Source organism: Perissodus microlepis, chromosome 11 (genome assembly GCF_051167445.1).
Source record: "Perissodus microlepis isolate ML-2025 ecotype Zambia chromosome 11, ASM5116744v1, whole genome shotgun sequence".
NCBI classification, from domain to species: Eukaryota; Metazoa; Chordata; class Actinopteri; order Cichliformes; family Cichlidae; genus Perissodus; species Perissodus microlepis.
The window spans coordinates 21,761,907-21,789,558 of NC_140471.1; the positions used below are offsets into that span (position 1 = coordinate 21,761,907).

Here is a 27,652-nt window from a genome sequence, read left to right on the forward strand (position 1 = left end):
CAACAACAAATGGCTCATATAGTCTTTATTACAGAGGCAGCAGCTACGAATGCCACACGGATCACTGGTTTTCCGAGGCTACAGTAAAAATAATAACCCCGAAATAACCCGAGTACAATAAATCTAGACAACCGTTTGGTGGCCACATCTTAAAAATCCTGCCACCTGTTATTTCGCCTTTCCGACTCCGTCCAATGGGAGTGAGCGGCAGGTCTGGAGGCGGAGAAAAGAGGGAGAGAAGTTGGAGGAGAGAGTGAGAGACAGAGTCGGAGAAACGGAGAGCCGTAGATTGAGTGTTTGTCGGTGGAGTCACATATTAAATCGCAGACTTTACAGCTCATCTGGGGACTCTTACTTCACATCCACGCCGTCGTCTTTTCCCCCCACCACCTTCTGTTTCATGCTGCTTACGTGCAGCCACAGGTTGACCGATTTATCCCAGTCACCATGGATTATTCCGCTTCATCCACTGCCGATTGTCACTGACAGGATCAAAATGGGAACGATCAATACATCACCGATGACTGGGAGAGAGACAAACTGATCTTATCAGGTGAGCGGAAGACGGAGCCATCATCAGCGGGGAAGCGACGCGCATTTTCGAGAGATAAGACCTGTGGAGGACCTATATGAAGGGAGACGAAGCGAAAAGATGATGGGATGGCCGTGACAACATGAAAAAGAAAAAGTGCTGTGGTCTGCTTTCATCCAGTCCGTGATTCGACACAACTAACCTGGGGGGAAAGGGACCGAGGCAGAAGAGGTCGGAGGTAGGTATATGGGAAACAGTCAAGGAGGAGATGGGTGGTCGTGAAGGTGTCTGGTTATATCATACTGAAAGTAGGCTGTTGTTTTGGATCAATCAGAGGATACCAAAACGCAAGCCAACTTATGGTTAACTGAGGCTTTCGCACAGTCACACTTCTGCTCTGATCTGGAATTATTATCCTTTAGTCTCTGAGGCTGATCTCATTTTCATAGTGTAAAGCCAGAGGATTTGCACCATCCTCCTGGCTAACAACACAGATGACATTTATGGAATAGATTGCTGGAAGCACTGTGGGATGTGAGAGAACAAGAAGACACTGGGAAACCGAGAGGGGAAGCGCTGAGAGAGGCTGACTGGGCAACTGACTCAAATGTGACTCAAGGAATAACATATTCCCCAATTATGACCACTTGTCTTCACTCTGTGTTCCCTCTTTGTCACACATCCTCAGCTTTTGGAGTTCAGTCTTCTCCCTCATTTGTTTTAACCATCCATCACAATGTTTTCCTGCTCCTTCCTTTGTTTTTTCTGTATGTCCTTCATTACCACATTACGATAAGGAACCTGTATTCTCTATCGTTTTCTCCGCGGGCCACTTTATATTTCCTCTCTTTTCTCTTCCTAGACAGGTGTGCGGCCACAGCTGTGATCATGGAGCCTCCCCCTTCTCTGAGCTTGGCTCTGCTAGGAGGGAGCGAGGATGAGGACCAGCGATTCCTCCTTCCCCTGGGCAGTATATCCCATCCGTCCACCGCTGGCGCCCAGCCAGGATCAAACCACTCCAACCACATGGGAGGATCAAGCCTCGACCGTCTAAACGGCAGCACCTCATCCCCCTCGCCTGCCACGCCCAACTTGCCCCCAGCATCTCTCCCGAAGTTACCACTTTCCTCTGCTGGAGCTCAGCCTTTGCCTCCACCCATCCCCAATGCCCTGCACCCCACCAGCACCCCACTCTCTTCCTGTCTGGGCTCACAGCACAGCCTGAGTGGGGACAACTCCCCAGTCTACAACGCCCTTTTTTACTCATCCCATTCGCCGTCCATGGAGCGGGAGAGGGACAGAGAGCGTGACAGGGACAGGGAGAGGGGGTGCAAACACAGACAGGCCAGCCCTCTGGTTCACCGTAGGGACAGTAACCCCTTCACGGAGATTGCCATGAGTTCCTGTAAGTACACAGGTGGCGTCATGAAGCCCCTGAGCCGCCTCAGCGCATCCCGGAGAAACCTAATCGAGTCAGACAGCAGCAGTGAAACCAAAGAGGGCGCCGTTTCAGCTGTTGCTGGCGCAACTGCTGCTGGGGGGCATGACCGGCAGCGAGAAGCCCCCCCTACCTGTTCGGTGACCCAGTCCTCCACCAACCAACCCCCAATTCAGAGCCCGCCAGAGATTGTGATTTCATCCAAAGAAGATTCCCCGTACCTCAGAGGAGGTTATGACATCACCGACTCCACATCCAACCAGATGTCCATCTACCACCAGAACCACGCACTAGTGGAGAGCAGGCGTTCGCAGTCAGGGAGGGGCAGCAGGCAGGGAGGAGTTGGGGCAGTGGGTACCGGGGCCAGGGGCAGCACCTCCAAGGCTCCCAAACGAAAGAACCAAAACATTGGGTATAAACTGGGGCACCGCAGGGCGCTGTTCGAGAAGAGGAAGCGGCTGAGCGACTACGCCCTGATCTTTGGAATGTTTGGCATCGTAGTCATGGTGATTGAGACAGAGCTGTCGTGGGGCGTGTACACGAAGGTGAGGGACACAAATGAGTGACACTTAAAAAGACACACCAATAAAAAGATCACGTGTGCTTAGTGCTGGGGCTGGGCCATGTGTTGAAATGTTCTAACCATCAATAAAATTAATTATTTACTGAGTTGAAATCTTAAGGAGGCAGACCACAAAATTAGAAACATAAACTGACAGCTCTCCCTCAGAAAATACTGCCCAGAAGTCATCTAGTCGCTGATAACTGAGCGCAGTCGGTAGTGCATTGTCTTTTGGGAAACCAAGCTGCACTCCAGCCATGTCTTAGAAAATAAGCCTGATGATGACATAGCACAGTGAAGAGGGTTACCTCAGCTCACACTTGAAAATTAATACAAGAAAGCATGCATTAGAAACTTGGAGTGTGGACAAGCCTGTGAATTTATCAGGCAGAGGGGTCTAGAGAAAGACATTATGAAGTTCCCCTGTGGGAATTGTAGGAGCCAGTGTCTTTAGCTAAGGACTGATACTAACAATATCTTTGCCTCTGCTGCTTTAGTTTTGGCTGTTGTTTTGTTTTAATTTGTCTGTCATCAATCCCCCCAGGCTTTTAGAGGTATGACACAAAATTACCAGAGTGTCACGTTAATGTAGCTGCATTGCATATGAGTAACAATTATGAAACCAGGCTGTCTTGTCCCAAAAAGTTGATTCTGTTCATCTGGACGTGGCGTTTTCAGTGGGAGAAACCTTTTGTCACTCATCCAAGTTACTTCTTCAGTCTGAACTGACTGCAGGTTTCCCCAACCTTATAAACAGTACATTTGCATAATGACTGACGGCTGTCATGTATGTCATGGTTATACCTCTGGTGCTTATCTAGAATCTCCTGGGTTAACCTTGTCTTATTTGGGCTTTTTTGCCTTTTGCTTTTTTTATTTTTTTATTTTACAAGCAGCCCATAAACACTGACAGGAAATGTAGGGGATAAAGAAAGAAAGAAGATTACATGTCCCAAAGGTCATCAGGCAGATTTGAACATTAGGTAGTACGATTATTGACCCTCCAAGTCACTAGGACACCCCATTTTTTACCCGGTATAGGCGGTGCAGATGAACCTTTTAGTCACTGAATTCAGTTACTGCTTTTGGGTGATGTAATGCAAGGATGCTAAGGACATGGAGGGGGCAGATTATCAGAAGGAGGCCAGGATCTCATTTGTTTGTGTAATGGGGGGTGTAATAAGCTGAATAGGCCCCTGGCTGCTGTTCTCTGTTTATTTTGTGTGTGTGCGTGTGTGTCAGGAAGCCTCAGACCATGTTGTGCTCACCTTGCTGTGAGACACTTTTGTCCTCATTCTAGCCTCCCTTTTTGGTCAGAGATATGACACAGGCTTTGCTTTCTTTAGTTCATAAGGTGGAAACATAACTTCTGCTTATGCAGCTTGTCATACATGGATCACCGATGATGTGAAATAATCTGTGAGATCAGCTGAGTGCACAGATTAACAGGTAGCCTGTTAGAATAGCCCAACTGGGTGTGTCTCCCCATCTTTCTCACCCTCCTCCTGTGTTTCTGTATGCAGTCTGCGATCTCCGGACTCTTTCTGTTAATGCCGTTGCTATAAAAATCTCCCTGCTGTGTCTTTTCTTCTACTTTACAAAAATCACTGCTTTAGAGGTCCTTTTTTTTATTAATGAAAGTGCACGGTCTCTAATTCCCTTTCAATCCCTCCTCTTCTCTTTTATTCTCTTCTGTCTGCCTTTTCTTTCTTTTTTTCCCTGAAGGAGATGGCAGAGACTTATGCCCTCTTTTTCTGCCTGGGCCTTTTCTATTTCAAGTCCACGCCTGTCTCTTTGTCCTGTTTTCTTCATTCTTTTCTTTCTTTCTTTTTTTTCCTCCTTCACTATCTCTCTCCCTCTGCTCCGCTGCTCTTCCAGTGGGCGTCAAACTGGGGGAGTGTGATCGGAAGAGAGAAGCGGCTGGGTGAGAATGAAAGTCTGTGGAAGGAGAGAAAAAAAGGAAAAAGGCGATAATGAAAAGCTTGATTTAGGTTCTTAAGCTACAATCAATTTAGCCCTCATCTCAAACAGGCTGCGTTATCTATCAATACGAATCAATGGACTGAGAGATTTCGAGCAGGGTAATCAAAGTGTTTGTCAGCACTCTCACCATATTAATTAATTTCTGATCATCAGGGCATATTGGGGGGGGAAACAAATCGTATGTGAAATGTAGCAAAACATCGCGGTCTGTCTTCAGCATCTTGCATTTCTAAAGAGAGAATCCAGAGAGTTAAGTGTGCATCAAAATTCATCTTAAATGGAGACTGTAAAATTTTCTGTCTTCTTTATGGCTGCGTATTTGGTTTGACTCCAACAGACACTGGGGTCCCATCAGACAGCTAAAACCCTCACTTAGATAATTGAGGTGGATAGAAGCCTGCTGGCTGTTGTGAAAAAAAAAATGGATTGAGATCCCGAGGATGAAAGAACGATCGGGCTGGGAAGATGAATGGGTGGAAGGAGGAGAGGTTCGCGCGCTGCTTTAAACGAGTCTAGGGGGCGAGGTTTGAGTGATTTCTTTCATTGATTATTGATAATCACACCCACACACATGCACCGTGCACCTCCGCATACACATGCGGTGCAAACTGCTTTATTGAAAATGGATGCTGCCTTTCAGAGAAGCCATCCTTGAGAGCTCGTGTTGAAATATGATCGGTTAAGATCATTCGTCATAGATTGAAAATATATAATGCACGTGTATAAATATAGCCTCTTAATGGCTCCTTTAGGTCTCCCTTCTTTGACAATGGCTACAAAGCAAATGTCACTGTATACTGATCAGTCTGTGTAGCTCTACCTAAGCTTCTGCACTTTTTTTCTGAAGGTCCAGCTGCTCTAGCTTTGCTCCCAAAAATAGAGATGAAGAATAAGAATGGAACCAAACAGAGTTGGCTGGATTGTGTGGAGCGTGCATGTTTCTGTGTGTTGGAAGGGTAAATGGAGAGAGGTTAACTGAGGAGGACACAGTGTTTCGTGACTGTGGGTATTGTGAGTAAGCTATATTCCTGTGCAGAAACAGCACAAACCCTATCAGCACACTCTTTTTTGCCACATCTAAGACTTTTCCATTCATTGCTGTGCAGCCTCTATCTTCAGTTATCAGCCTTTGTAATTTAAGTTAAGTTCAAGTCTATGATGAAGGCCACTTCTGTAGGGCAAAGTTTGATTGCAGATAAAAATTATTATCTTGTACAGCCTTCAGCGCTCTAAGGCACAGCTGTAAATTCCTGCATTGTAAATATTCAGGCACGGTTGTTGAGCCTAGATAGATTATGTAGAGAGAATATTAAATGATGAAATAATTCATGAATGTGAAATAATTAAATTTTTGGCTCATGGTGACTTTTTGCCCAAAAGGCTTCAAAGAAAAAACCTGAGCCTTTAATTTGTTGTCATGCATTTTTTAGCTCTGCATGTTCTGTGACCTCTCCTCATGATCAGTGTCACTGCCACACACCCAGGATCGTGACATGTCAAAATGTTAACAGCAGTGTGAGGACAGCCTTCTATATGCTTCTATTATTATTTTGATGAGGAACAGGGGGTCCTGGTCTGACACGTGTCTCTGTCTGAGAATAACGGGGGCCCTTGGACACTTGGGACCTTAGCATGTGGGCTGTCACAGTCAGATCAATAGATCTTTCACAGAGGCTCACATAGCTCCGCGGGGCCAAGCTCCAAGCCACATTTCAGGTTTGCAATGCAACGCTGCTATTCTGAGGCGATGCCCAGCAGTTGTCGACTTCACCTGTCACACTATCAATGCGTGCACTTGGCATGTGTGAGGGTATCAAGTGTGAGTATGTACCCTCTGTCTGCTTCTCAACACAAGCATCAGCAATGCTGCCTCCTATTTCCCCTTTGCTTCCTCGATTCCTTCCTTCCTTTCACTGTCAGAGAAAGTCCCTCCCTTGGCGAGTCTTAAATATGCCTTCATTCCCCCACGAGAGTCATTGCCTTCTCAGCAGCCTTAAAACCTCTTCCTCAGTCCCTCTGCAGCACCGCCATCCCTCCCGTTCTGCCCTCGCTCTGCTATCTCTGACATTTACTGGTAGACCTTTCTGCACATTTTCTCTGCTGGTCCACTGCTTTAGAGACAGTACATGAGGTCGATCAGGGAATTAAACTCCCACCATATTCTCTAAAGAAGCTATCAGCCATCTCTGTATTTTTGTGCAACTGCACCTACTCTCCTTCTCAACCTTCTCCCTTTTCCTTCAGTCCATTACACGCTGCCTTCATCTTCTAGATCACAGACTTCTAAGTGACTGTAGATCCCAGAGGTCCTGCAACTAACAGGTACAAATATGCTTGTTTGAGCATAACAAGGCTAAGCAACCTCTGGCTGTATGTGGAAGTGCTGGTACTTACATGGTTATGTTAAAACTTGTGTGCTCTGATGGTAAACATTCACGTCACAGGGTGTATGGTGTCTCCTCTGTGTACACGCACACATATGGAGTGCGTGTCTTTATGTATTTAGCTCTGTCACGTTAGTACCCATGGATGCACCTGCTAATGTGTGTGTGTCCACATCTCCCTTTGTCTGGATTTAATTGAGTGTGTATGGCCGTAATGGTGTATGCCGATGTGCATTCGAGTGTATGCGTATGGTGCGTGTGTGTGTGTGTGTTTATCCTGGAAGGGTGACATCGCTTCTGTCTATTGCCTGTTTCCCTGGAGACTGATTGCAAGAAGGCATCACTCTGACAGGGAGAGACCCCCAAGGCTAAGGCATTACATCACACGCAGACACATGTGCACACACGCACACATGCACAATCATACTCATTACAACCGCATGGTAAGTGACACGTATTTTCTCTCATGTCTGTGTCAATAAGGTTGAGGTAGGGGCAATTGGGGGAAACCCTCTAGATACTACCTGTCTGTGTATATGTGTGTGTGTCTCCCTGCTAATTGAACTAAAGAAGCTCAAAAAGCTCATTATCCCTGCATGTTGTCCACAGAGCCAGTGATCAATATACGCTAATCACACACTTATGCACAGCTGGCTAAGAAAGAAAGGAAAAAGAAGAAACACAAGCATATGTAAGTTGTATTTCCAACAAAGGAGCACCAAAGAGCCAATCATCAGCTTCAAAACAGCCAAACCAGGAATCATGTCAGTCAGTCAGGGCCCTGTTAACATACCCAGGATATCTTTCTGTTATCTGGCTTCACTTACACTAACATTGGCAATCAGGCTAAGTGGTCACACTAGTGACAGTGCTTATTGACTCAATTATCAACCTAGCTTCGAGCACGTTCACATGAAAGAGTGCCATTAGTAGCATCTGACCAATCACAAACATGGATGCGTGAACTGGCAGCAGAGCGCCTGGTTTTACAAAAGATAAAAATATAATAATACAAAAATCTGAAGACGTTAAACACACAGTGCAGATTGAAACCATCGCGGTAGTTGAAGGCAAATCAGCATGAGCATGAGTGTCTGCAGCAGGAGAAGCACTGAACTGTAGACGAGACTTAAATAGTGCTGTATGCACGTGCGAGTGTTTTAACTGCTTTAGTTGGTAATGAATGCTCGGTCATTAGTGCACAGGACAATCTGTGTTATTCCACCAAAGTAATATTGAGATGTGCATGAGATAGTTTTAGTTTGTATTTTTTCTGCTGCAGCCCTGGTGCAGTTTAAGGCTCTGAGAGTAGCCGAAAGATTAAATATAAAAACAAATTCAGTGTAGGAAAATACAATTGTTTCATCTAAGAATCTTCGAATTCTTATTGAATTTTATCAGAGAAACAAAGACTTTAGACACTGTTAAAAAACTGCAGTTCATTTTCACAACTGTTTAAAAAAAGTCCTTAATTTAAATTGGTGTATTAAACCAAATATGTGCACATTTTGGAAGTTTGCTTACTTGCTCAAGGGACTGTTTTTACTTAGAAAACCTTAATTTAGCCATGCTGAGTTCATTATTTAACTGTTTAGGCTTTGATTATGGTGGATGTGCAGTGCGGTTTCTAGTATCCATGTGGCTAAAAACAGTGTATTAAATAACCTCTATAACTAAGTCTTCTGCAGCCATTAATGAAGTTAAGTCATTGTTGTTGGTGGGATGGGCCAGAGGCATCGAATAATGTTAGCACCATGGATTGAGCCATAAATTTAGCTGTAATCTTGTGTATAGTAAAAGTAGAACACGCAGGGAGTTTTTTAACACCTTATTTTGAGACTATTTACCAAACTTTTTTTTATCTGCTTTGTCTGTTTTCATCACATTTGAATGGTGTTTTTATGTCCCAGTGGCCATTGAAGTAAAAGTCATGCCTCTCCCTGTTTTATTACGCAGTTATACAGGCTTATTGACCTAAAACAGTCAGATGCACAAGATATGGTCTATATGAACCATATCAGCCACTTTTGTGTGGGACGGTGAAGTGTTAGGTTAACATTCACCCATTTTTTATCAACGCTGTTATCTCTGAGGTCAAAATGCTTCTATGTTTATATTCCAGTTTCCTAAACTGTGCTTGTCCAGGATGAGGGTAAAGCGCAGGCTAACCCTAAACAGGTCACAGGTGACTCTATGAATGTTAAGAGGTTAAGTGCGACACAGAAAATTTCCCTTCAGCTTGCATATATGATTTGTGGTAGTGAGCTGCATGCTGTTTCCATAGATGAGCACCGCTAAAGCACAGGTGTTACTAAGAGCATTTGCAATGATTGCACTTTTCTCAGGTCTCACTATAAGCGATGGCAGTGTGTTATTGTGCCTACAGTAAAAGTACTATTAAAACTAAAGCAGCCAAATGAAATTCAGCCATTTATCACTTTTTTTTAATGAATTACACCTGTGTTTGCACATTGCTCGTTGCCTGGCAACCCCACTGTGACAAAAATCCAGTTGGTGTTATTCATCACGAAATCACTTGATGAGCATGTAACTCAATAAACAATTAATCCTCACATTTCTGTTTATGAGCAGATTAAACCTTAAATGCATCTGCTTTTCTCTAACCAGCAATCCAGCACCAATACGAGGCAGGTTAAGCCACGTATCAATATCATTCTGCTTGCAAACATAATTTAAAATAACAATACCAAATAAAGTTGAAGTCTGTTTTGATCATTTGTTTCTACAGGCAGCCTACTCCGTCATATGCTGTTGTAACAAAATCCTTTTGGAAGCAAGTTTCACCAATCAGCACCCATCTTATTAACGCAGCTGGGAAGTTACTTCGTCTTAAAAAGATTCAGACCAAATCGAAATGAATCAGAAGAGGCGTTGCCAACACATTACAATCGACTTTTATTTCAAGTTAAACTGAACAAAAACTAGCAAACAATCCCGAATATGTCCTCAAATGAGTTCAATTAAAGTGAAACTTTTAATTTTTAGATTTTGTTGTACTACACACACTTCGACACACTTAATGTTTACAGTACGCCAAGAAAAACTACGACTTTACAACATGTAGATGTTCCTGCTCCCACACAGAAACTGATCCTCGACTCTTAGCTGGAGTCAGTGAATTAACATGATTGGTTCATTTGTTTCCTGATAAAGGTGACTGGCTCTTTGGAGGGAGTGGTAGCATCTTTGTATTCAGCACTCTTTGAGTGGCATGTCTCTCTCATATAAGGTCTGTAACACTGTATGGACTGGGATCTACAATCCAAAATTAGTCAGCACAGTAAACACTAATCCCAGTCAGTTGCTTGTGGTCATTTCAACTTGGCTGTGCAATATGCATGCATGCTTTGCAGAGGAGCGCAGATGGTCAGTGTATTTATTTATGTCCCCAGTGAAGTCAAGCTAGAAGAGAGCTTTAAGCTTTAAGAGCTTTCACCTTCTTAAAATAAGGGGAAAAAGGAAAACTCTGGAGTGACATTTACTTTTTATTGGAGAAAAAAATGGAAAAATGAACAAAGCTTTTTGTCATTTATGAAATTTCTACTACAGAACATTAACGGAAAAAAAACACTTTGAAGAAAACAAGGAAGCTGAGAGCTTAATTGAATTACATGATTTAATTAGACAGGGTGCAATATTGTCTCATGGTATATATATTTAAGGATTAAACAAATCGTAGGTAAGGAAAGAAAGCCGTCAGGACACGCCCAGAAATTTCCCTGCACATAATCCGCCTGTGAAACCGCAGCTTGTCATTAATTAGTGAGTGCTAGAGGTGCCGGCAGGTGGGAGCTTTTTGAACTTTGGACAGACCATTACAGCCGTTTCCCCACTGCTTCCAGCCTTCATGCTAAGCTGCTCTCTCAGCAAGATAGCAAACATTTTCCAAGTGGCAGAAAGTTAACTTGTTCCAGAAACATCACAGCTTCAAAGCTTTTTAACTTTTTAATTAAGGCACAAGTCCTGCTTGTTGTAAGGAATCATGTGATGTAAAGTTCATCATCGACCCGTGTCTGCAAATATGTGCACAGGCTCTAGAAGTCGAAAGGAGCGCGCATACACAGAGTACAGACTGTAGCGCGTGTGCAGTCAAGCCTGCATCCCACCAATTTCGCATCTGCACTGACATTAAAGTGAAGCTGCTTTTGTCTATAAAGACTTTAATGCTGGTGCATTCATTTATAATGCAAACACTTGAATCAAAAGATGGCACTAAAAACTAATAGACCCATGCCAGCCTGTTAGAGTTTAAAAAAAATCATGACTGTAAAAAAGCTGAAATGAACAGAAGGTGAGCCAGTAGGCGCATATATCTCCTTTTTGCAGTTAAGTTATTCACTATACAGGTGGAATAAGTGAAGTGGAAACAGGCAAACAAAATGCTTTTGACAGTGTAATGAGACAACTGTCAAAAAATCCCAATGACCAACAGACTGCTGGGTGTAAACGAACAAAGCGAGAAGGGAGACCGTAGAGAGAGAGAGAGGGAGAGAAGGGGGACGTAATCTCCCATCACATTGCAATTCACTAGTGTGACTGTGTTTAAACAGATATGGTGCTGAAAGCCAAGAGTGAAACCAGCATTTTTCTCATTAGCACAACAATGTTGGCTTCCTTTGCACCTAGTTTGCTTCAGTGGGTACAAATGAGATGTTAGCAGCAGTAGAGAAGGAGACCGAGACAAGACAAGCAAGCACAAGCAAATAAAGACAGAAAGACAACAGCTTCGGGTAAGCTGATAGAGGAAATCAGGAAATCAGTGCGAGGCAAAGCTAGATATTTTCCCAGTGTTGTGCGCTGGCTCATAAATGCACTGACATGAGTGACAAATGTGAATACATCCATACAGCATGTGCATTTTAGTGTATTATATAAACGGCGGAAGGGGAACCCAGCCTCAGATTCATTCTCAGATTGCTCTAATTACAGTCAACAGAGGAGCACGTCAGTGTGTATTAACCAACTACTCTGTGCGTGCTTCTGTGTGTTTGTTTGACATTGAATTAATACCATTAAGGCCACGAAGCATAGACAGAGACCCTAAATAAACACACTAACACACTCTATTTTCCAGGAGGCTGAGTTGCAATATATATTCATGAACCCAAAATGCAATGTGGATTCTGTCTAATAACACCACGGAGGAAAGACTGAGTAATATGTGTCTAAACTCAGAGTGCAGACCCGGATTAAAGAGTGGTGATTAATGCTCAACAGTCTCCCACTTTACCCCCAACCTACCGCCTAAGTCTTAAGGTGGCTCAGGTCTTTCCTGGTGGAGGACATAAGGCTGTTGCGCTCGGTGTGTGACCTTGCTGGTCCCGCGAATGTGCTTTGAGTTTATTTTTTCTTCTTTTGATGTGCGTGTGTCTATTCAATTTTGCATTTCAAAACACAGGCCTTGAGCTGATGTGGACAAATAAGTCGGATTGGCAAGCTTTATTTTAAAGAATTGGAAAATGAATCAAGCTGACTGGTTTGTTTGAGTTTCTGAGCTTTTGCTTTTATGTGCTGATTTTTTTTTTTTTTGCCTTTGAAACTGAGCATTTGCAATGAATGAAAATGTAATGAATTCCTTAAACCCATCCAGTGTATTGCTATAAAAAAATGAGATTTCTGATAAAAGGTCATACACTTAAAACTTGTTTAACTGGTGACGGATGAAAAGGAAGCGTGAAAACAGTGTAGTTTGATCTGAAGCTTATGAAGTTTTTATAGGTTTAGTAAGTCTGTCGATCTGCATTTAATACTGTTAGCAAATGTACACTGAAATCTTTCTTTCTCACATTCATCCACTGATTCATTCCTGTATTTACATTATATTAACACAACCAGATACGTCATTATCAGTATAGATGTATTCTCCAATGGACAACCAGACTCTCCGGAGAGCAGCTAACAAATTAATCGAATGCACTTTCCCCTTTGAATCTCTTTGTGTAGATCAGATGTGTGTAGCCCAGTGTATTCTGACCAAATGTACAAATGTGTTGTGTACATGTGTGCAAACATGCGTATGATAGCTCACGTAAGTGTTGCTGCTCTCGCAGTGTGAAAGGTGAGGGGGTTAAAGAAGCCAAATAAGTGCTATGAGTCGTATTGATTGGAAGATACTGGGCGTTGATTATAAGCCCTGTGAAACCAGACAAGGAGTTAACGCTCGACTGCAGAAAGATATTGATAGGCGAAAAGCAACCATTCAACTTCTGTTCTTTGAAACTGGCTTTTGTTTTGTCTTTGCTGAGAAATTGCAACAACAGTGCTGATGCTATTTTAGCAAAGGAGTGAGAGAGGAGTGAGTGAGTGGGACATCTGTGAAACCAGCCTAGTGACTGAGTCTGGACATTCAAGTTTTTTTTAAGACTCTGTTGTTTTAGGTGAAGCAGACTGAACTGAGTGGAAATAAAATCAGTGTAAAATCAAACACACAGCTAATATAAAACATTTTTCAAGGATCAGGATTTGGGCTTAGTTACAGAAGAGGTTCTTTCACTTGGTTCCAGTGAACCAAACTCTTAATGCTTCAGCATAACAAGACATTTTGGACAATTTCATGCTCTTAACTTTGTGGGAGCAGTTTGGTGATTGCTCCTTGCTGTTCCAACATGACTGTGCACCAGTGCACAAACCAAGGTCCATGGACATGGATGAGACGTTTTTCTTATTTTTTGTTTTGTATGTATGCATGCACACCTGTTCAACTGCTCATTAACATAAATATCAGCCAATCATGTGGCTGCAGCTAAATGCATTTAAGCATGTAGACATGTACTCATAAAAGACAGGCAGAGGTTTAAAATGAACATCGTGGGGAAGAAAAGAAATTGATGTGACTATGAGTGGCACGATTGTTTTTATCACACAGTATTTGAAAAACTGCTGATCTTTTGGGATTTTCCTACATACATCTGTAGGGTTTACAGAGAATGGTTTGAAAAAGAAAACATAGCCAGTTAGCAGCAGTTTGGACAATAGAAGAAAAACATAGCCTGGTCTGATGAGTTTTGATTTCTGCTTTGACATTTGGATGGTAGGGTCATTCGATTGTCACAAACAGCATAACTGTATGGATCCATCCTGCCTTGCATCAGTGGCTCAGGCTGCTGGTATTGCTGCTGACCATGTCCATCCCTTTATGACCACAGTGTACCCATCTTCAGAGGGCCCCTTCCAGGAGGATAATGCACCATGTCAAAAAGCACAAATCATTAGAAATACTGGTTTCTGGAACACAGAAAGGAGTTCAATGCACTCAAATGAACTCCACAGTGAACAGATTTCAATCCAATAGAGCCCCTTTGGGATGTGGTAGAACAGGAGATTCACATTGTGAATGTGCATGTGTGATGTTATCATTGTAATATGGAGCAAAATGTGTTTCCAGCACCTTGCTGGGTCTATGCCGTGAAGAATTAAGGCAGTTCTGAAGGCAAAAGAGGTCCAACCCAGTATGAAGTGGGTCTGAGTGTATATATAAACTCACCGGCCACTTCATTAGTAAGATTTGCTGTGGAAATTCTCCCTGTTTCTGATGCTAACTTTGAATTAACATGTTGAAGTGCTTAAACACTTTTTTGACTGCACTGTGCTAAGTGTTGTGGAGGGGGATTATGGTGTGGGGCTGTTTGTCAGGGTTTGGGCTTAGTGTATGAAGAGTTCCTTTCACTTAGTTCCAGTAATACAAACTCTTAATACGTCAGCATACCAAGACATTTTGGACAATTTCATGCTCCTAACATTGCAGGAATTTGGGGATGACCCCTTCTTGTTCCAACATGATTGAGCACCAGTGCACTAAGCAAGGTCCATGAAGACATGGGTGAGCGACTTTGATGTGGAAGAACCTCATTGGCCTGCATAGTCCTAACCTCAACCTGATAAAACACCTTTGGGATGAAGTAGAGTGGAAACTGTGAACCGATCAGTGTCTGACCTCACAGTAGAATGGTCAAAAATTCCTACAAACACACCCATAAACCTTGTGGAAACTCTTTCCAGAAGAGTTTAAGCTGTTGTAGCTTCAAAGGGTAGGCCAACATCATATTACACCGTATGGCTTAAGAGTGGCATGTCACGCACGTGAAGACAAACAAGCGAACACTTTTCATCCATTGTTTCAGACAATAGATGAACCAAAAGACGGCACCACAGCTCAGCATCAGATTAATAAGTATTACTTTGAACTGTGAATCATGCTGCCAAACATAAAAACATACAGAGTTGGAAATAGTCATAGCTCCCCTCTTAATCAGGCTGTGAATCAGATACTATTCAAGTTCACCTTGTTCATGCAAAACTAAATTTTGATGGCATCTCTTGTTGTAGCAGGTACCAAACTAGTTTTGTGACTGAAAAGCATGTTTAGTTTTCAAAATATCCCATGCCTATGGATGCACTCTGCACTATTAAAAATCACAATAGCAGTAGCACATACTCACACAGCCTTGTACGTGTTATAACTACCCCTTATTTTTTTATGAAGATCAATATCCATAGTTAGTTTAAATGTTAAATAATTTTCTTCCTATTCAACCATTAAAGATTTCAGTCTCAAAAAACTGCATCCAAATATACACATCGCTCACTATAATAATATAAGCAGTATAAGTAATAATATAAGTATAATAATATAAGGCTATGTAATAATATAAGGCTAATTGTGTGTGCATGTGTGTGCGTGCCAGTCTGTGTGTGCTTTAGCAGAGGTCAGTGCGAGGTCGTTCCTGCATGCTACATATTACTAGTCAAGTTGACTGTTCATGGCAGGTCAGAATGACCCTCAGGCCACGGAGAAATGTCCCGGCGCTCCCGAGGGGCTGTTAGCGTGTGTTGTCGTCCGTCATTGTACTCTGAATATTAAACCAACCGTCATGGCAAAGTCAGTCTGTGCATATTACATTTCTGCTCTAATGTCGTGTCTCCAATGATAAGTGTTTCAATTTTCTCTCTACAGAGCTCCATGTACTCTCTGGCCCTGAAGTGTCTGATCAGCCTGTCCACTGTCATCCTGTTGGGGCTCATCATTGCTTACCACGCGCGGGAGGTTCAGGTAAAACATATGTGCATGTGTTGTGTCTCGCTTTACTGATCCAGACAAAAAGATGAAGTTAAAATAAAAAAAAAGCACACACACATAGCAGACTGTAATACAACAAGTTGCTATTAAATCTCTGGGTAGGCAATATCTCTTTTGCACTACTGGACAAAGAAAATCCATGATAACCTTTCTGCATATTGTGATTCAAATTAAGAGGGAACCAGACGTCTGCACCTCCCCTGGGCTTTGCTTCCGGGCTTTAGAAAATTTAGCTCATAATGCCAGCCTTTGGTCAACAAAGGGAGTCTGACAAGTGAAGGTTTGTACCCCTTAAACCTGCACTTTTTTCTACTGGCCGGCCGGGGGCAACCCCTCAGGTCACAAAAAGAAGCCTGATTTTTATTGCAACATACAACAAAACAAAACTCCTTTCTTTATTTACAGCCTCAGTAAACACGTTCTAATGAGTGGCGTCAAGTCTTATTTTGTAATTTATGGTCCAATTTAGAGTAAAATAGTCTGGAGCATCCTCAGTTCTCACTCAGATATGTCTTTTACATACAGTCTGAGGTCTCTTCAGGACAGACGGAGTGACTTGTGTAAGATGTTATAAAAAACCAAAGAAATCCAAGGATGGAAATAAGATGTGATGCAGTGGGTTAGGCAGAGAGCTGTCAGTTTGGAGACCAGGGGTTGAATCCTTTGTGACGCCAATAGCATATGATGAGCCCATGCTCATCTGGTGGGAGGGGAGAGCTGCATGAAGACGGGTGTCTAGTTTAAAGTTCAGGCATTTCTTTTTCTTTTTCTAGATTCCTACATTTTAACATCTGGGAAGTTCCTGAAACAGCAGCTATGTTTATTGTGTTTCTCTTTAGGAGTGTTTTCTTGTGAGCCTCATCTGTGCTCTGTCCAAATTGTACACATTATGTTATCATCCCTTAGCCCTCTGAGACAGAGGGACCCAGATGTGTGTCGAATCCAGCCAATTAATGGCATTAATGACAGTCTTTGTGGGATCGACAAAACAGTCCGCGTGGCTTTGCGTGAAGTACATACACACCGAATTTTAAATACATATTCAGCCAATTACAGCCCTGTCATTCAATAGCTGCACAAAAAGCACAAATAAATATGCAAACACTCACACACGAGTCACACAAACACAGCCTTGCAACCCCTTGTAAGTTTGAAATGATCAATCAGAAAGGCTTTCATGCTTCATGATATCTGTTTTGCTGTTTGTCATTTTACTAATACAATGGTAGCAAAGTCATTTAGCCGGGGTTTTCATCCGAAGCCATTTGCAATCGATGTGCATTGACTATTTATGGGAGCCTTGCGGGAATCAGACCCAATGAATACCCCCACACCAGCTATTACACCCACCAACGAAACCACGGAGCCACACTCATCCATCTAACGATGTGCTGGTTTAATGCTGTGATTATTTTTTTTTTATTACATCACAGCTTGGCTGTTGCTGGAAATGTCTATTAAAGTTCTGCTCTGAGGTTCAGGCTCTCCGTTCGCAGATCGATAACTGCTCGGTGATTTTTTATTCACTGTCGTACACAGGCACTGATAGGCTGGTAATTAGTCTTGGACAGTATTAAGAAGCCAGAACAGTGCGCAGAAGTGGTCTCGAGTGAATAAACGTGGATGCGGTTTAGCGTTCATTGATAAAAGACCCTTCGTTTCTGCTCACAAATGTGTTGTCTCATTCACATACAGAGTCAGTCATCCACCCACACATGCTGTGGCTTCCACACGTGACAGGAACGTTAATACCGACAGAAGAACAGGAGATTGAGAGCGGCTACTGTCAGGCCAACAGAGAGAGATAAAAGGGTTTTCTGTTAATCTACTTCAGGAATAATTCCTTTTGATTAAATGAAGTTGGGAGTTTGGGGAAAATACCATCAAGGTATGCTTGGGTAGGAATGCCAGATGGATGGGGATGGTAATGTTGGGGTTTACCTAAAATCACTTTTCATGGGTGAATGAGAATGGTGATAATTTACACACATTACATAAGCTGACAGACATTTATATATTTGTTCTTTCTTCCTTTGGATGTTGTTTCTAATACTAACAGTGCTAACACTGTACTTACAAGAATTGCTAAGCCTAGAGACCTGGTTGCCAAGTTCCTGTCAACCAGTGGTTGCTGAAGGTTGCTGGGAATCACAATGAAATTGGTTGCTAGGACCCAGCCACCTGTAATACAGCCTCCCCCAATCCCCGTTGCTAAGTGAAACTGGTCGCAAAGATGTGTATATGGTGGTGTACTGTAAACCTGCATGCAATTGCTTTGGTTGCTAGGAGACTGATGCAGTCGCCCATAGTTTGTATGGAAGACATCAACTTGTCTGCAAATGATTCGCTAACAGTAGTTAGCACACTTTCTGTGCAAACACTTGCAAACTACACATTTTACTAATTGTGAAACTGATGCAAACTGGAAACAGAGAAAGTAAAAGTAAAAGCTGCCCCTTTTCAAATATGTTGGTTTCAGCAGTAAGGCACAATTTTTAATTTGAAGTTGAACTGTCTTTGTATCCAGTAAGTAAATATGCTTCTGCATTAGCCTTATGCCATATGGGTGACTTGCTCTACCAAGTGAGCTAAACCAGCGCTATCAGATTTCTTAAGTTTCAGTATTGCTAGCTGGTTAGTTGGCAAGTGTTTGCAGCGTCAACGTCTTCCATGCAAACTACAGCCGATAATGGCAGTCTACCTTAAACCAAAGCAATTGCAAGGAGGTTTTTAATGCAGCATCATCTTCACAATCAATTTCTCCCAGCAACAGCGAGCAACCTCTAGCAACCACACACCAACTAGGGGTAATACATATTTTTGTGATCTCTGAGCAGTCTCTAGCCCTGTGTGACTAAAACCTAAGATCTGGAATTACTTTTGGATGCCTTCAAATAATACAAAAAACAGTTTGGCCAGATTTTCTAAAACATTCCATTAAGAGTCAAACCAAAGTTGAGGAAACCTGAAATAATCGTAACTTTTCCTCAAATGTTTGACCAGAAAGGCTGCGTATAGAAACACAACTAAAGCATAGTTAAAATTTAAATAAACAAATGTGGAAGTGAAAGCCTTAAATTCCAGGTTTTTCTGGTCTAGAAGTAATAATACTTCCTGGAACAGAGCCTTTCTCAGCATTATATCATGTAGAGCTCGTGACGTGTCTGCCTGCTCCTGGTGCCTGGTGAACCAGAGCAGCCACAAAAAATTAAGGATGATTAAATATTGATTGTGTGTATCTCCTGTTTAGAAATGTTACAATGACTGATGCTGACTACCGTTTTGAACCTTAGGGTGTGTTTTGTCTTTCCACTCCTCCATCGACTCAGTCACTCATCCTGCGTTTGCTACAAAGTGAACTTATAGAGAACAAGTGCTGACAGCTGCTGCTACATTATTTACACTCCACTTGATGTAATGCTGCCACATAACTATACAGCAGATATTTATAATTATATCAGTCACATAAACAAACTGCAGAACTGTTTTTCGATAAGTACATGTTGTAATTGACATATTTCTCCACAACACAAAGAAAAAATTTATAACACAAACTTCTCTACAGGTAAACTTTATTTACAAAGTGAACTGTTTCCACCTACACAAACACAGTGGAGACTGCAGCTGTACCAATATATAATAATCTTATAAATTATAAAATTATAAAAATAAAAGCGAATTGAGTACTCATTCAGAGCACTCACATGCAATAAAATAACACTTTTTATTTTAGTTCCATAGTTATAGCCTGTGTGCAAATATATCTTTAGCTACTTAACTCATTTTAATAATCATTTTTTAAATCCTGATGCCCAGAAAGAGACGAACCACTGCAAAGGTTGAGATGGCTGAGAAGTGTTATGCTTACCAGGCACTGATGACCAGTAACAAAATCTTTATTTCACTGCTGCTTTTGTTGCATCTAAGCAGAGACAGATAGACCAAAGGTTTGCAGTGTACACTAAAAAAACAGCTCGCTCATTATATACTAGTGTACTAGCAAACAACTCAAATACAGTCCTGTAATTTGGTATTGTGGCCGTCAATTCATTTTTTAATGTGTTTTAAAAGCACAACTGGCCAGTTTGTACTACAGCTGGGGAATTATCAGCTAATCCGATCACTGGCTTACTTGCCTATTTAGCAAGGTGTACTATAATTCACTACAATGCTAAATGCGATGTTGATCTTTTTTTCTAGAAAAATAGGCTTAGATGTGTGTACCTGCTTGAGATACTGAGCAGCTCTCTCTTCAGTGTGCTTTTCGTTAATGTAGAAAATGAGGCCCTTAATTATGGGTGACTTGGATAAAAGTTTCTTTGTACACTCATCACAAATGGTGAAGTTAGCTTTAGAGGGCAAAACGGCTTTTATATGAGACTGTAAACAAGCTTATTTCCACTGTTAAACTGAACATTTTCACAGTAGATGAGTCAGTGCCATTGAATGGATCTTTTTCCCATAAATTTGTGATTTTTTTTTCTGTAAACTTGCAGGACTTTTCTAAGATGTAAAACTTTTCAAGTGTTCTCTCATAAATTTTTAGTTCTTTCTTGTAAATTTGCATGGGTTTTATTTGTGGGGTTTACTCCTAAATATGTCTTTGTTTTGTTTTTTCAAAACAAAATGTAATTAAAACAGGAATTAGAATATAAAGTGTGTCATGAGTGTGAGAGGTAGCAGTTTATTTTTTTGTAGGTTTTTTTTGTATGCATACAAATGTGCTTAAATGTTGAGATGCATCCACTAAATGCATGCTAGTTATACTGGCTGCTCAAGGCTGCCTGTTTGCTTAGATGCATGTCAACATAAAGTGTGCCCGTGTGCCTCTGCCTTTTATTGTTGGATGGTTCAAACACACACACACACACACACACACACACACACACACACACACACACACACACACACACACACGAGAAATAATGCTGTGCAAAATGAAAGGTATTGTTCAATAAAGATCTCATTTTCAGATTATGACACACTCTGCCGGTGCATTTAGTCCAGCATGTAACAGGATATTACAAGTACACACACGTACACACACACACACACACACACACACACACACACACACACACACACACAGAGAGAGAGAGAGAGAGAGAGACTCATTCATGCACACAATAACCAGCAACATTAAAACTGCCAAAACAGCTGCAGCCCATCAGAGGACTGGCACAGGACCACTCAGGGTGTACTGTGATATCTGGCACTGGGATGTTGGCAGCACATCCTTTGGGTCCTGTGGGTTGCAGGGTGGGGCATTCATTGATCGGGCTTGGTCCTGCTCATCTCCCAGACTGGAGCTACTGGACAACACCTCGGGCTCTTCTTTAGTAATTTTTGGGGTGTGGTGAGGTGTATTTAGAAACCACTGAGTGTGCGCTTGTGCTAATGTTTAGGTACACTTCAAAGTAACAACCAGATGAATGCTACCATCCAAGGAACATAAAAGTGATAAGTGTCATTCATCAGTGGTTTACTGTTATGGCTGATCAGTGTATATATGGTTCAGAGTAGCTGCAGAGTCACTTGAGAGCAGGAAACTGTTTTGGGTTTAACTGGTGGTTATTATTCCACATTCATCCCCCTCACTTTCTTTTACTGCTCTCTGTTCATTTGTTCCTGTGTAAGTCTTTATTCTGCATTTCTGTTTACCACCATTAAGATGTTTCTCTTTGCCTTTCTTTCTTTCTTCCTTCTCTCTCCTCCTGCTTTTCCGTCATTATGACATTAGATCTATCTCCCTCCTTCTCTACTGAGCCTCAATCCAATTTTGTTGTTAAGTTACATATCCTCCTTCTCCCAGACAGCTCTCCTCCCTTGTTACACAGCATTCAGCTTCTCACCTATTCACCCTTCTCCTGCTGTACTTTAACACTCATCCACATTTATCTTCTTCTTTTATCTTGCCCCCTTTTCACAGTGTGTTTCGCTGCATCTTTCCTCCCTGCCTTCCTCTTTTGGAAGTTTCTCTCGTCTTCCTCCTCTTTCTGTCTTGTCTAATCTGTCAGGGGACAGCCCAAAGTAATTGTGCTCAGCATGAAACAAGGAAAAACAATCCATCTTGACTACAGTGCAGCTCATCGGTAATCATCACAGATTACAAATATTTCCCCTTATTCGCAGCCATCAAAGGGGGAAAAAAAGCTCTGACAGTAATAATCTTGTTGGCGAAAAGTGATAATTAATAAAATGAAGCAAGGCCACATTGTCTGCCAAATATAATAGGTGGTTTAATAGAGACCAGGATCACCTCAGTATTTGAGTCTGTTTTGATTAAGTGGTGATTTTTGTTATAAATATCCTCTACTTCGAAATACAGCAGTGCGGAGCTCTGCGGAGCTCAAACTGATTGTGACGACTGTATATATAGTTTTAGACCATAATCATTTGTCGGTAGCACTTTATAATGTCACACTATTAAGCATTAGTAAGCTATTAGCAAGCACCTCATATCATTACTCCTCCTTAGTATTATTATTAGTAACTTTTGATATGTTTATCCATCTTTTACTGTTGCACCCTGTACACCTATAACTGCTAGTAATAATATAACTGTAAATACTAAGGAGGACTGATGCTAAATAAATGATGAAATAAGCACTTGCTTATACCTTAATAGGGCTAATAGTTAGACATTAAAATAAAGCGCTACCAATTTGTCTTTTTTTGTTTTTTGCTTGTACATTGCTTTAAACCTCAGAAAACCTTCGCCAAAGTCTTATTACTTAATCATGGGCATACTCTATGGTTGCAACCACTACATACTGTAATTCTAATCATGTGACATTTGTTTCCAAAAATTGGTAATTTCACTAAAATCTGTTAGTGATTTGTTTGAAAAAATGATCTGTTCATTGAGATTGGTTAATTCTCTCCAACAACAAAAAGAGGAGTTTATTATCACAACAAACTCAAAGTTACAGTCAGAAAATTACAGCTACGTGAAAAAAGAAAGGCCATATGCAGTCCTGCCAAAGTTCAGGCCTTAACCCAACCGAAATGCTGCGGCGTGACCTTAAAAGTGCTACGCATAAACAAATGCCTCCAAACTTCAATGAACTGAAGCAATATTGTAAAGAAGAGTGGGCCAAAACTCCTCCACAACAATGTGAGAGACCGATGGAGTCGTACAGAAAATGATTACATCAAGTTATTTTGCTAAAGGTGGTTCTACAAGCTACTGATTTATGAGGTGCGCTCAGTTTTCACAGCGCTGCACAGAATCCTGCGAAAACTTTCTTTTTTGCATGAATGTATATTGAAACTGGGGGGAAATGAGTAACAGTAACTCAGGAGGCTCAGATTTACACTGGGAGTAACCAGAACGGACAAGATTAGAAATGGGTATGTCAGTGGGATGGCTCAGGTCGAGTTTGATGGGATAGTTAGAGAGCCGAGGCTGAGATGGACATGTGTAGGGCAGTGGATATCCTGGAAAAAGAATGCTGAAGATGGAGTTTTCAGGCAGGAGGAAAAGATGAAGACAACAGAGGAGGTTTATGGATGTAGTGAGGGAGGGCACACAGAGGGTGGTGTGACAAAGAATGCTAGGGATGGAGATGGAGGCAGATGAGCTGCTGTGTCGGCCCCTAAAGGGAGTAACAGGAAGAAAAAGACTGAATGACTTAAGTTCCCTGCTTAGCTAATTGAGTCGTTATTTCAGTGTTTCGTTCAGCTGGAGCACTCGTTGGCATCTGGGTGCCGGCAGAAATAAAATAGGGGTAAGTAGGGGTTCAAGATGAAGTTTTTGCCCTTCAGTGTTAAGTGAAGCAGAAGTGTTTGTGCGTGTACGTGTTGTCACTTTTGGCTTCACAGTGAAAAGTGACAGTGAAAAGAGACAAGGAGCTGACATGAGAAATGTTTGATTTGTCAGAACATTTTGTGCTCTGTCAGCTGAGCCCCGCTGACATTCCTGGGTTTGCTTCTTTTATTTTTAATTCAGCAAACTGGAATGCTACAATACCGTCCCCCTCCAAAAAAGACAAATACAAACTTTCACAAGATGCTCCTTTTGTAACTTTGATTTTCATTACTTCACTGTATGTTTAGATGCAGTCATTGGAGTACAAATTGCTGTTCGCCAAAACTGCCAAACTGCTAAAATACCCAAATGTTCCAATAACGTTCCAGAATTTTTTCCCAGATTGCTGCTGGTTTTCACAAAAACCTTCTGTCTTATGTTTTCTCAGTTGTTATTACACACTTTATTGAGCTTATGCACCTCAGAAATCCCCTTTTAAACCTTTAAAAATAAACAAAGAAGCATCTTAGTCTTCTTTGAATTATTCATTTTAGAAGATTTCTAAAGCTAATTCGTGAATTGTTTTTGCAGCACAGATGGGTTTGAGACCTTCAGTATTAGAGCGTGTGAACTGTATTTGAATGTCTACATTCTGTTTTATTTATTTAAAATTCCTGACAGATGCTGGTTTAATCTTTAACATTAGTAAATTATATTAAGCTTTTACTAATTATAGACTTATAGAAGAAACTGCCTTCATTGATAAAATAATACGTGATAAATAAGGCTGTGTTTTTACCCTATATTTTTTTCATCCACAATGCTGCATTAATCTGAGTCCCTATGTCACAAAAACCTACAAATTGCTGAAATGTTGATATGATCCTCGAAAAACATGCAAATCTGTACAGTTTTCTCCTTATTTTCCTCAGTGAGGAATAATAAAGTCTCTTCTTGTTCTGATAATGTCTCTGCAAAAATCTACACTTCTCAAGTGCTCTTTCAGGTGCTCATTGGTACCTCTTGCCTGATATTTCCAACTCCACTGTATGATTTGCATCAGAGCACAAGAATGGACTGCAAGTGGCCATCAGACCCTGCTGCATGGGGCTTGTTGAAGAAGTTATGACATTTTACCAGAGAGCAGTCTGGAACAAATACTTTGAGCTTCTAATGGAGCAGTTTATTCCTTCCAGTTCCAGTTCAGATGCCTGCTGGGTAGTATTGCATTAACAGCTGTGATGCGTGTTTTTTGTTGTTTGTTTTCCTTTTTGGGGTCTTTTTTGTCTTTGTAGTAGTTTTAAGACTTCTTTAGAGGGTTAGTACACAGATTTAGCTTCTCCTGCATGTGTCAGAAAAGCATGAAACTGTCCACAGGTCATTTTAGTGTTAAGTGACCTTCAGTGGATGAGGGAAAAGTGCATGTTAAATGTGTGCTGGGTACTCTGCAAGTTACCACCCTGGAAATGTTTTTCTCCATTTGAACCTACATCGTGATGCCTAAATCTGGTCAAAAGTCAAATGTGTGCACACTTTCTGTTCTTTTTGTATTTTGAGCAACACTTACTGTACATGTGTGCTTCAATTACGGGGAGGAGGAACATATAAGATTGTTTAGTTCAAATAAACAATCATATATGTTTTTGTATTTCTGTCATTTTGGTTCCAAATGAATCTGTGTGAGGTCTGTTTATTTGCCTGAATTGACGTGATCCCAGTCAGTGGCCACATAAGCATGTGCTATCATAACCAGCGTTGCTGTCATTACTCCAAGAAAAGTGATGTATTACACATTACTTGTTACTTTTATAAAAATGAATGCAGTACATGACTTAATCCCTCACCAGAGAAAGTAAATTGTTAGTCAATTTGTTACATTACTTCCTCATTACTCTTTAACAGGAATTCAAATGCATTTTCACACAACCACCACAGGAATCCCAATCCTAATCAGGACACACGGCCTGTCTTTAAGTGTATCCATCTGAACACGAAGCAGTTGAAAACCAACCCAAAAAGACTGAAAATGATTTGCACTGTGATTCTACTTTAGAAGCACGAATAGATAGAAATGAGGTCTACAAAGCTGCAATCTGACAGCTCATCACTGCAGATGAGCAGATGTTTGCAAAGAGCCAAAGCGGTGTTGTTTCTGTCCAGTTTGCACTTTACCATCACGCACTTGTCTTTACTTGTAATAAAACTAAAAGTAATGGGGGGCAGGGTTCATATATCCACCCGTCACGCAGATAACTGAGGATCTTTTATAACACAAGTAACAACAAAATTGTGACTTTAATGTGTTTACTGAATTTAGTACAGTAACTCGTTAAATTACAGCATTACTGAAAAATGCAAAGGTATTATGGTGACTTGTTACAGCCGACACTGTTCATAATATCCTAATTGACTCGTATTAGTCGCCAATTTCTGAAGACTGTGTGTTGTCAAAAGTTCCAAGTTGCTTCCGAGTTCACAGTTTATGTTTGCGAACTTGATATTGTTAAAAAGTAAGCAGGCATAAGGATGAATGATAAATTCAGCAAAATTGGATAGTATTCAAATTAATTCCTGGGCTTCAAGGAGAATTTTAAGTAGCAGTCGACACCTTCCTGTGTACCCCTGCCTCTTGCACTTGCTTAAAGGTCCACATTCTGTTTTAAAACACCTGCTTTATTTGGCTAATGAGTAGAAAGATTTTGTTACCTACTGATCGCGGAGAAATATTCCCAAATGAATGTCACTATTTGAACCAACTCAATTACCAGAGCACTCTCCACTGAGTGAATGCCCATCAAAGGAAAACTTTTACTTTCCAGTTCTGTCACTCTCCATCTTCTCTTTCTTTATCTGTTCACGTAGGTCCCTTCTTCCAGTTGCTGTTATTTTCCAACTTGATTTTGTGACCAGTGGTAGTTGCAGAACTTAGAAGTGGGGGGTTAGAGAGAACCAATCTAGGTGCTGATGGTGTCATTATTTTATAATAACAATCAACATTGTGCAGTCATGTGCTGGAAGTAATATTTGACAGGATAGTGCACAGATAATGTGCATTATCATGTCAGTTATTATCCTGTGAGTACAGGGTTAGAAAAGAGCATATCAGAGGGACAGCTCAGGCTGGAGCTTGGAGACAAAGTTAGAGACAAAAGGCTGAGCTGGTTTGGACATGGACAGGAAGGATCGTGGATGTATTGGACAAAGGGTGTTAAAGATGGAGCTGCGAGGCAGGAGGAAAAGAGGAAACTCTCAGAGGAGGTGAAAAGGGGTTGGTGTGACAGAGGAGGATGCTTGGAATAGGTGAGATGGAGGCAGATGATCCGCTGTGGTGACACCCACAGGAAGCAGCCAAAAGAAGAATCATTTAGTCATTTTCTTGCACGCATAACAGAAAGTTCCGTTGATTGTGCTTGCTGTCTGAAACACCTGTCTGATTACTGAAGAGTGAAGTGTATCAAAAACGCAAAACAACCAGGGTTCGGCCTCTTCGGCCCTCAGCATGAAAATCAACACTGTCCAGTAATCTAACCATAGTTAATTTGTCATCCTTGACTTTCTTTAGTGAATGATTTCTATTTTTGATGATTGAGTTTGACCTTGCTTTTGTTTAACTGTAACCAGATAAAGTCAGTAAACAAACTATAGAAGATTTTTATCCCAGTGTTGTGGTTATTGAGCTTCAGCATCACCACACACCTTTAGTTTAAATTTAATAGATGCATGAGTATGGATAGAAATAATGGAGCATTACTGGAGATTTATGTACAATAACATTAGTCTAGCTAGTGATGAATTTTTAAAACCAAAGTTTGCAAGCATCCTTTGGCTGATTCGAAAGATAATGATAGATGATTTCAAAGGCTAAATGTTTGCTTAGAAAAAGAATATTTCAGAAAGTTTCACCTT

The 27,652-nt window shown here is 41.3% G+C and overlaps 1 protein-coding gene across 1 annotated transcript in view; it reads left to right on the forward strand.

Annotated features, from left to right (window-relative positions):
* The first annotated feature begins 226 nt into the window (after nt 1-226).
* The window catches only part of kcnn3 (potassium intermediate/small conductance calcium-activated channel, subfamily N, member 3), a 60,102-nt gene continuing 32,676 nt past the window's right edge, over nt 227-27,652 (forward strand). The window contains exons 1-3 of the mRNA XM_084943194.1: nt 227-770; nt 1,395-2,515; nt 15,874-15,969. Coding sequence (XP_084799320.1) covers nt 1,421-2,515; nt 15,874-15,969 — 1,191 coding nt within the window. The 5' untranslated portion in view covers nt 227-770; nt 1,395-1,420. The remainder of the gene's footprint in view (nt 771-1,394; nt 2,516-15,873; nt 15,970-27,652) is intronic.